Source organism: Zerene cesonia, chromosome 15 (assembly GCF_012273895.1).
Source record: "Zerene cesonia ecotype Mississippi chromosome 15, Zerene_cesonia_1.1, whole genome shotgun sequence".
Classification (NCBI taxonomy): domain Eukaryota; kingdom Metazoa; phylum Arthropoda; class Insecta; order Lepidoptera; family Pieridae; genus Zerene; species Zerene cesonia.
In genome coordinates this window covers 6,123,322-6,133,883 of record NC_052116.1, presented here as the reverse complement: position 1 = coordinate 6,133,883, position 10,562 = coordinate 6,123,322, and the positions used below count along the sequence as shown (strand labels likewise).

General features: G+C 34.6%; 2 protein-coding genes across 5 annotated transcripts in view; both read right to left on the bottom strand.

Moving 5' to 3' along the window:
* Positions 1-1,112: 1,112 nt before the first annotated feature.
* LOC119832365 (E3 ubiquitin-protein ligase SMURF2) lies at positions 1,113-8,740 on the bottom strand. The gene is made up of 12 exons (XM_038356035.1): positions 8,557-8,740; positions 8,426-8,464; positions 7,954-8,095; positions 7,564-7,664; positions 7,209-7,455; positions 6,172-6,381; positions 5,311-5,432; positions 4,849-5,081; positions 4,343-4,531; positions 3,704-3,943; positions 3,307-3,494; positions 1,113-3,137 (listed from the first exon to the last, which is right to left on the bottom strand). Exons 1-12 carry the CDS (start codon positions 8,609-8,611, stop codon positions 2,489-2,491), a joined length of 2,415 nt encoding a protein of 804 aa, XP_038211963.1. The 5' UTR covers positions 8,612-8,740; the 3' UTR covers positions 1,113-2,488.
* Positions 8,741-9,187: 447 nt separating this feature from the next.
* The window catches only part of LOC119832652 (probable isoaspartyl peptidase/L-asparaginase GA20639), a 4,792-nt gene continuing 3,417 nt past the window's right edge, over positions 9,188-10,562 (bottom strand). For all 4 annotated transcript variants that reach the window (XM_038356349.1, XM_038356350.1, XM_038356348.1 and 1 more), the window contains exons 6-7: positions 9,824-9,925; positions 9,188-9,366 (exon numbers count right to left, since the gene is read on the bottom strand). In XM_038356349.1, coding sequence (XP_038212277.1) covers positions 9,206-9,366; positions 9,824-9,925 — 263 coding nt within the window. In that variant the 3' untranslated portion in view covers positions 9,188-9,205. The remainder of the gene's footprint in view (positions 9,367-9,823; positions 9,926-10,562) is intronic.

The following is a 10,562-nucleotide window of genomic DNA, read 5'->3' as shown; positions in this document are numbered from 1 at the left end:
CACATAGTTCACGTCAAAGAGTAGTACAATAATACGTTCACATCTCCCAAGTAGGTTCACAACGAATGATAGATTTGATTCTTCGTCTAATTCAATTCAATTTTATTTTAAGGAATGGCATTGACAGATGTAGCTCTGTCAGTTGAATACTGTAAAAAAAATGGACTCCAGTAAAATTAAGGGTTTCATTCAAATACGTTGCTACGTACGTGCTTAGATAGATCACTATGCCAGACAGTCATCATCTTACTAATAACTATAACTTATGAATTATTAATCCTTCCTACTAATATTATAAATGCGAAAGTTTATAAGGATGTGTGTGTGGTGTGTGTGTTTGTTTCTCTTTCACAAAAAAGCTACAGAAACGATTGCAATGGGTACATAGATAGATGAACAACTGGAATAACATAATATAAGCAACTTTTTTTCGTGGCACGCTCTCGGTATCTGTAGCCGAACTATGGCTTTATTTTTCTTTTATTGCATACTAGCCGCGCCCCGCGGTTTCACCCGCGTAAGACCGTATCCCGTAGGAATATCGGGATAAAAAGTTGCCTATATGCTATTCCGTTTGCGTGAAAGAGCAACAAACACACACATCCTTACAAACTTTCTCATTTATAATATTAGTAGGATAGGATTTTATTTCTCTTTTTTATGCCTGAACTTTTAGGGCAGATTTATTTTATATGGTTTTATTGATAAATTAACTCGGAAGCAATTTAATTGTAGTTGAACAAATTTCTTTATCTACCAAATGTTCATTGGGCTTGGAACCCAGGACCACTTGGTTTTACCACAAAGGCAGCTACCATTTTGCGTTTATAATTTATCCCCATCGTCTCCGTTCAATATTAATGTAACATATCCTCGAACTGACGTTCATAATGTAGTGTAGTGTAAATAAAAAAAAAAACAAATCCGGGAGCTGCCAAAACTGAAACTTTGAAACTGTTTTCTACCAATAGTAAAAATAATTAATTAAATAATTTGAAAAGGTTTAGGCGAGTGTTTTAATATTTTTGTCACAAGAATTGATTATTGGACCTTACTTTATTACTTTTATCTTATTGTACTAGAAGGATCAGAAAAGGAAACAAATGTAGCAGTTATTGTGCAAAAATATTATATTTTCCTTTATGCTACCATCATACTAGCTATTAAATAATATTTCATATCACTAACAGTCATACAACACTACTTAACATTACATTATCATCTTTATTTTACACATAAAAGGCACTCATCCTTGTTATAAATATTGTATTAAAAGCATTGTATCTTACAATTAACATTCATTCTTCATTAATAAATTGTTTGATTTATTTACTGGAATATTACAATACAAATCATACTTTTCAATAAAATATACAAATAACCATAATAATATACTGAATGTAATGTAAGGCACCTGAAGCACATATATTTTTTCATCTCATTCTAATTCTTTTAACATCATATTGCTGGTCTGCTTTGTACTGAACAATAAACATTTTTTACAAGATATAATACAACTAAATATATAGAAATGGCTAAATTAATAATTGAAATCTTAAAATCTCGGCTAATATTTTAGATGGTTTATATTATTTATTGCCAAGGTAACACAGACATCACAAAATATTTATATTCCATAAGCACATTTTTTTCATAAAATGAAATGGAATAGTAAATATTAAAACGGTACCAATTTCTTCAATTTTTTTAAACAAATTGTGTGTAAATTGCGTTTTAGTGTTAGATTTATTAAATATTTATTAACTAAATTCAAGACCAGGCGCAATTGATTTGACATATACATAATTTTATATTTTCTAATGCATTGAGATAATTATAATGCTAGATTACTTTAACATTAGTTAGAATTATTATGTTGAACTTCAACTATGAATATGTTATATATTTTCGTGTTAATTCGGTTAACTATCCATAAATAAAACCTAAATTATATCTTAAAATTAAGGGGAAAATTCGAATCTTAAAACTATGTCAATTGTATGTAATTATGTATACTTATTTGAGCATGTGTAAAATATTATATATTGTGCAATAATATACTGTTGTAATGTGTTGGGATATTATAAGAGCGAATAAAATGTATTATGCAAAAATTGCAAATAATAATTAATACTATCCTACACCTTCATTGTCTCGAAACATATTTAAAGACTGATTTTATATACAAATTTTATGTAACTAATTGGAAGAGCTCAAATACTTTTGCTATCATCAACCATTGGTAAAAACTTTAAAACAATAAAACAATCATTATACATATTTGTACCGTCACAGATAAATAATACAGTATCACAAAAGAAGGTAATTCCAATTTGAGAACACAACATTTCTGTCAATTTCGTAAAATCATTTCTGTCATGTTTTAACAATCCCTAACCTGTCAGTCTCACGCTAATTGAAAGAAAAAAAATCATTGCGCATATACATATTTAGATACTTAAGATAGACTTGCATATAAGTATCTATATCATTCAACGGCGAATCCAGCGGTTTCGAGAACGGCCTGTTTAAGCTTATCATGTAGTTTTTCTTTAGTAGGATACGGGGGAAGATCGAGACGGTTGAAGCACGTGTGCGCTTTAGGCAGCGAGTCTGGCGAGGCGTCCGCCACGAGGTGGAGCGTGAACAGGCGGGGAGCGGCCGCGCCCGTCGAGCCTTGCAGGGCTCTGAAGCCGGCGAGCGGCACTCGCCGAGAGCCGGTAACAAACTGAAGGAGTCTCGCGCGCATTTCCGCATCAAATTCTTCGACAATTTCCCAGAACCAGTTGACGATCGGCGCGTCCGGGTTCACGTGTTTGAGGCGGGTGTGTCGCTTCCAATCGGCCGGGTCGAGATCGGCTCGGCCAGCCAGGAGCGGTTGGAGGTCTCTCGGTGAGAGTGGCCTGAGTAATTGCGGAGGAATGATGTCAGCTAGACCTCTTTGTAGCGCTAGCCACTGTCGTTCTGCGCCCCGTGTGAAACGGTGCGCAACATACAGACGTACGTAGTCCCGTTTATTGTTATCTGTAACCGGTTCGTTCGTGCCGCCGGGCCTAAGCTCGACGCTACGTACTGCTCCAAACGAAGAACATTCTACAGCAAACGTTGTGTCGATTACACCAGCTATGCTATTTTCTCTGAAAGCGCAAAATAATTGTAGTTAGATATGTGAAAACAACTTGTAGCTTTGTTATCATCAAATATTTTTAAGTTACTGTTTTAGATTGTGATGAAAATACCTAAAAATGATAAATTCTCAAACTTAATTGATAAAAAAATGAAAACATGAATACTGCTTGAACTTACAACATCCAAGAAAGTGAGCGGTGTAATTCCGGGTCTACATCTCGAATATCTCTCAATGTAATGGGTCGTCCCAATAGCTGTTTATAAAAGGGCGCAGTGAAGGCGGCGTCTAACTGGTGCCCGTGGAATAAAGCCACGCCTAAAATACGACCCGCAAAATGGAAGTATGACAAGTGCTCTGGGTTCACCTGAAAATTGATGCAAAATAACAACAAAAGCATTGCAGGGCATTTTATTTAACAAATATGACAATTGGTAGTTTGGTTTATAATTTTGAAAATTGATATAACAATCAGAAACCATTTTGTATTTAGAGCTATAAAATATAATTATAATGAACAAGAAGATATTGCAATATATTGGTACAATGAAAGACTTTTATGACATCATAACATACCCCAGAATCAGCGTTAATCTGAAGCGCATATCGATCATCACCAGCATTAGCGTATTGGAATAACCCATACTGTGGGTTAAACAGTTCCCGTCCAAGTAAATGCAACCATTCTCTGGCAACACCGCCATAGTCCAATCCCTCTTCCCCTCGGAACTTGACGAGCAATCGTTTTCGTAACTCCTTGCCGCGCAGTTTCATGACGAGACGGTACGATTCTTCTAGCACTTCGTTACGTGAAACCTGAGAAATTCAGTATAATGATAGATAATTATTTATTTTATAAATATATTTAACTTAAAAGTAAACAAGGAGTATATCGAGAGTTGGAATTGTGACATTTGCATAATGTAATGTATAAACTTATACAGTTTATAGTGATGAGTTGTCATTGTCCCTTAAAGCGGGTTATTTTATCTGAAACTTGACATACGGCAGTTGTCATAATACTACATTTGGGTGTAATATTCTTTATCCTTATATCCACATATTTTTGCACCATCTTTAATTTTTAATTACATCACTAAAATAATAAAATGACACCACGTTTTCAACATCCAATACACGTACTACGACTTCGTCGTTAACGATTGCTCCTATCGCAGCTTTTAATATTAAAGATGATGATTTATATATATTGACCTCAATTCGACAGTGTCCAGTCTGCGGTTGTAATGCTTGCAGTTCAGCTCGCAACACTCTTGCCTTGGCAGCGAGATCTCGCTTATATTTCGGTAGAGCGTCCGAATCGACTGGTTCGTTTGCAGCACTCGCAGGTGGCGGTCCGGTCACAGGTGCGTTGGGGGTTTGGTTCGTTTCTAGAGGCGGTGTCTGTGAGAATAATGAAGAAATGTTATTTAGATTGAATCAGTAAAGCTGTAATTTTGGAATATAATCTGGTTTTGAAAACTAGTGATAAAACTTAATTGTATAAATCAGAATGTACATCTGTACTAGTAATTGAAATATGTGATATGGTTCTAGTGGTCGACGAAGTTTGATATCCCGCAGTAGCAAAAGCGTTTCTTTTGATCATCAAAGTATCGTCTACCAAAAACACACCAGTTAAGTAGTTAAAGTAGGTAGTATGCAATTTATTAAGATGGCGTAGGGTGTACGACGTAGGGTGTACGACGTAGGGCACTAACCAGGCGGGCGGAGAGCGCGAGGCGGGGGTCAGTGAACTGCGTGGTGCGGTTGTTGTGGTCGACGAAGTAGGGGCGGCCGGAGGGCGCGTGCCGCATCTCCCAGCCGGGCGGCAGCGGGCCGGCGGCCGCGGCGCAGTGGCGCAGGTGCTGCGGCACGCGCGGGTCGTGCCACGTCGACGCGCCCGTCATGCTGTTGTAGAAGTACACCTGCCCTTGCGCCGTCGTGCGCATCTCTGGAAGGTGCGTGGTTAAATATGTTAAGAAAATTCCATTTTGGACAGGATTGTATGATCAAATAGCAATATGTCACTACAACCAATTTTAGCAATTTTAATCCAAATTTTTATATGTTCACATAATCTTTATATTTATAGTAAATTGGAATCTAATATGTACAGTAACAGTCTAAATTAATCACACAAATATAAACTATGCTTTGTGTAAGTAATAATAATATCTCACCATAGCCAGGCGGCAGGTCAGTGGCCGCAACGGGCGCAGGCGTAGGACTAGCAACGGCGGGAGGTGACGACGTCGGCGCTATCGCGCGCGACCGCACCGCTGTTTGCGGCTGCGGCTCAGGGCTGTACCCAATATTACCAATAAATAATTCATAACTTATTACAGAAAAACAATATTTTTTTAATAAAATTACAGCATTTTTGATTATCAAGATTTAAAAGGCAAGTTTTCACGGAATGTCTTATAAAAAAGATTTTTTTGTAAAAGATTATATATAACCTATAACCTACCCGATATGCAAACAAAATTTCATGAGATTGATTCAGCCGTTTTGGAGGAGTATGGTAACTAACATAGTGACACGAGAATTTTGTATATACAGATTTATTCTGCTATTGCATCATGCAAAAATTTGTCATCCTCGTTCTTACAAAACTTACAAAATGCATGGCGCATTAGGTAAGATTATATAAATATTTTAATCACAATGAAAACTAGAATGTTGCAATTTAATGTATGATTATGAATTAAAACTGCTTATCAAATGACAAGCTATCTTATATAGGCTTTCTCAGAAATGGACAGTCTAACTATAGGATCTGAGATTAATGCATTCAAACAAACAAACAAACATTACAAACTTTGTATTATAAGTATATTTTGGGACAGAAATATATTATAAATTTAGCAGGTACAGATTAAGTAACATTTTCTGGAATGAAGCAATTTATGTATAAGGAAAATATAATCAAACACACTGTAATTTTAATGTTAAATTCATAAATTCTCACTTCTCTGAATGACATTAGTTGTGGTCATAAAATGTTCAATTTCTAGTAAACAAAAATTTTAAAAACTCACCACAAAGATATGGAGTTTCCATGGCTAACATCAGTCTCTGAAATTGGAGATGATGGTGATACAGGTGAGGAAGTTGTGACTGGTGATGAAGGGCTTATAGGAGCAGGAGATGGTGATGTTGGAGGAGGAGATGGTTGTGGGCTTGTTGTAGGCTCTGGGCTTGGCCGTTCCCATTGTGTGCGACGGAGGGCGTGGTTCACATAATATGGCCTGAAATTAAATATTTTTTTATTCAATTTTATAGTATTATTTGGCTCTCTAAAAAAAAAACTCGATAATTAAATAGATACAACTATCATATATTTACCTACTAGAGCAATTGTATATTATATTATATTTAAATAAAATTATATTTGATTATCCCAACTATCAGACACAATGATTGTCTAAGTTAATGGTAAGTAATGCAAGTTTTACAAAATAATTTACAGAATTGGGAACCCAGAAGTAAAATAATAAAGAAATCAATTACTTATAATTGACCTTGATCATTCCAGTCATTCCTACAAAAAAGGTAAAACAATATTATGTAAATATGGCTTTGTTATTTTATGTGAAAATGAAGATGTATAAATAATTGCATTTTATAACATTAAAAACATTGACATAGTTTTTGCTTATCAAGTTTGATAAGAATTGGCAAGTTTGACATTATCTTGAAATGTAACGCACGATGCTAGCTAGCATTAGTGTCTTGAAATGAATTGAAAACTACTTGAACTATAATTAAAAAGTACATTTTCCTTTTAAACAAACAAACCTAAATCCATAAAATTATCCTATTCTTACATCTATTATATTATATTTGTTGTATCTTATCCTTCCTACTAATATTATAAATGTGAAAGTTTGTAAGGATGTATGTGATATGGACTTACACAGGTGAAACCACAGGGACCATCTAGTTTAACATATATTCAAATCGTAAAATTATATTATATTTATATTCATTTTTGTGTACTGTTACTAAATAAGAATGTTGATTAAACCATCACATACTTTGTAAACCTTAACTGAGGTAATTAAAAAGTTCTTACCTCCCACTAGATGTAAACCTTTCCTCCCAGTGCTGGGGCAATGGTAAATTAGTGCTATTATTTACGGGTGGCTCTCTTGGGGCCCTCACTTCTCCTGCTGGCCCCACAACAGCCAAAGGTGAACCCTCGCCTGCAGCTGAGGCAGGTTCACCTCTCGCTCCATCTCTTGATAATAATGACACAATTACTTGTCCTTTCACACCACACGCTTCTCCTGAATTATCTTCACAGAGTTCTAGGCATTGATCTAAATTTTGAGAAATTTTAGAATTTGTAGATATTTAACTCCCATCAAATAAAATAGGAAAAAAAATACAGTCATTCATTGAGAAAATTTTACTGATGTTTTACTTACATCCTGTATCTTTTAATTTGTGCACAGTAGATGATTGAATACGAACACAACCTAGGAAACCAGAGCCTTGTCTCTTGTGAACTTTTCTTTGATTCCATATGCTTTAAAAAATAAAAACGTTTGTATATTATATTATATAAGATTAACATTTTTGTTTACATTTAAATTTTAATTATGAACAAATGATAAATAGAAAGCTTTTAAATATCCAAGATGCACCAAGTTTACCAGACATATTTTTTAAAGTCAATTTTAATTCTATAAAAAAAGAATGAAAGACAGCATGTCATTGTTGTAAATTTTTTGTCATGGTAGACAAATATCATATATCAATGGTTGATAATGGAAATTTTAACCATACTTACATACTTACTACAACTTTAAACTAACCTGATAGTAATGCCATCTCCTTTAGTTAAATACAAGTCATAATGAGTATTCCATTTTGGATCTAATGTTGCTTTTACTGCATTTGTAGAATATACTTGGCCACTTCCATCTACAGATATTTTGGCAAATGGATCTGGCAGACCTAAATGGGAATATTAAATCGAAATAATATTAAAACTGACTAGGTTTTTTATAAAGTCGTAAACAGACTCTTTATTTATATAAAAATGAATGCAGAAAGAGCATACACACTTACAATTACATAAAAATGTATAATATGTACACTAACACTTTCAAAATCTCATCACAATATTATAAATCCTGGCAAGATTTTGAAGAGTTACTTAAAATAATTTTTTGTCACGAAATATTTATAATTTATATTGTTCTTTACCTTCCGTGTGAGTTGCTCAATACATGTTATATTTATCTGATACATATTGGATAGTAATTATTTTAAATATTTACTTACGAAATAAATCTCTCCGTACTAGGTTTCTGGCACACAGAACTAAAAATTAAATAATGTTACATTAATTTATCAGAAAATGACAATGTTTGAATCTAGTTTGGGAATACCTAAGTGAAAGGTGCAAAACTTACTTGTAAGTCGAATTTTTTGCGCACCATATTTGCGATTCGACACTGGAGTCGACATTCTGTTATATTTTTACGCAATCATTCCTGTTACCTTTATTGTTTCCTTCAAAATATATTCAATTTCGTTTTCAATTCTTTAACTTACAGCCACCATTTTTAATTTAATAATTCATTCGAAGTTTGAACAAAACTTCAAAACAATGCTGCCATATAGGAAAAGGCAAACAGATAAAAAAGTACCTAGGTATGAGTGAAAAAGAATAAAATATAGATAGGTACATCAAACACAGTATTTCTGCGAAAAATTTTATACTCGGAGGTATGAAACCTACGTAGAACACCTTTTAAAAATAAGCACTTGAATATTTGAGTAAAAAATTATTCTACCACATCCAATGCTTTTTATATACGTACCTACTATACTTGCATATGATGTATACTTAGTAGAAATAATAAATGATCACTGGGAATGGACAAGAACTCTCGACATATTGTATTCTGTGCTCTCAGTTACAAAGCACAACTTTTAACAACCTTTAACAACTTTACAACAAAAACAGCAGTATTATTATACTACTCTTTGAAAGACGGTTTTACGCAATGAAAGGAAGATTAAGGTGTGAAAACAAAGTCATTTCAGATATTAAAAATTTTATTTATCTTCAAGAATTTGGTTGTGATTAATTCCATACATAAGTTTTTTATTCTTGATATACGCCCATGCCATTCTTCTTGAACTGAAATGTATACCAATGTCCCCCATTTTCGATAGCGTAATTGCCCCTGCAGTGTTATTTAATCGACTGGTCATACCTATAAAAATATATAAAATTAATTTATTTTAAATCCATACTTACTATCCAGGCAATAGCAGAATTTTACTACTATATTATTGTGGGAGTCGAGCACGCTTTGGCACGAATTGGGCCAGCTCGTACCGGGGAAGTACCACACCCCCACAGAAAACCGGCGTCAAATAGTGGCATGCCACTGTGTTTCTCATCTTGTTGTGGAGGCCCGTTTCCTTTTCCTCACTCGTCCTAGTCCATTCGTTATTTCCTGTCGTTAATCCTTTCCTTTTCCCTTACCCCATAAAAGCGGGCAGCGCATTCACAGAGGTACTACCTTTGCGAATGTTTATGAGCGGTGGTGATCGCTTACCATCAGGCGAACCACCAGCTCAGCTGCCAGGGGTGACTTAAAAAAAGAAAAAAAAACTATTTATTGCGTATGTAGGTTCCTTCAGTACCAGTACATACATGATACATACCCTCGACAGCCGTCTTTGTAGCTGCAGTAGGGTTTATACCAGATTCCATTAGTTTAATGATACTGTGAGCTAAGCAATATTTCAAGATGGATTCACCATGACCTGAAAAAAATACAAAAGTTTATATATAATAACCACTAATAGCATTTATACTGATTTTATTTTGTATGTGGGAGTTGAGCACGCTTCGGCACAAATTGGGCAACAAGAACCACAGAAGACCGGCGTGAAATAGTAGCATGCTATTGAGTTTCGTTCGGTGAGTGGGGTAGCCGAAGGCCCATATCCTTTTCTTTACCCTTCTTAGTCCTTTCCTTTATTTCTCTCGTCAATCCTTTCTTTATTCCTTTCCAATCAAAGTCGGCAATCTATTTGTAAGGTCTGCAATCGACCTTTCCAAATGTTCACGGGCCGTGGTAGCGCTTACCATCAGGCGACCCACCGGCTCCAGTACCGACGATGACATAAAAAAAGTGTCTCTTTAATTCTCGAGCAATTGTTCTACGCTAAAACAATAGAATAATGTTTTTACTTTTATTTCTTATTCTTGAATGGCACATATAAAATTAAACAGTCTGTAAGCTATTATTAGGTAATAAGGATGCTAGGAAAGTGGCCATCAGCTGTAAATATCCATTACTTCCATACTGAAACTACCCTCCATATTTGAAACTCAAATTAAGTATAGTTGTAAAAGGAAAAATGTTGTTTTCTTTAACCTTATATAAAATTAGAATAA

What these genes read in the sequence shown, in the direction of transcription:
- LOC119832365 (XM_038356035.1), bottom strand. Translation starts at nt 8,611, where the DNA reads ATGTCGACTCCAGTGTCGAATCGCAAATATGGTGCGCAAAAAATTCGA. An exon ending in AGGTTTACATCTAGTGGGAG is followed by an intron (nt 6,382 to 7,208) that starts GTAAGAACTTTT and finishes ATTTAATTTCAG; the next exon opens with GCCATATTATGTGAACCACG. An exon ending in AGATTAACGCTGATTCTGGG is followed by an intron (nt 3,495 to 3,703) that starts GTATGTTATGAT and finishes ATCAATTTTCAG; the next exon opens with GTGAACCCAGAGCACTTGTC.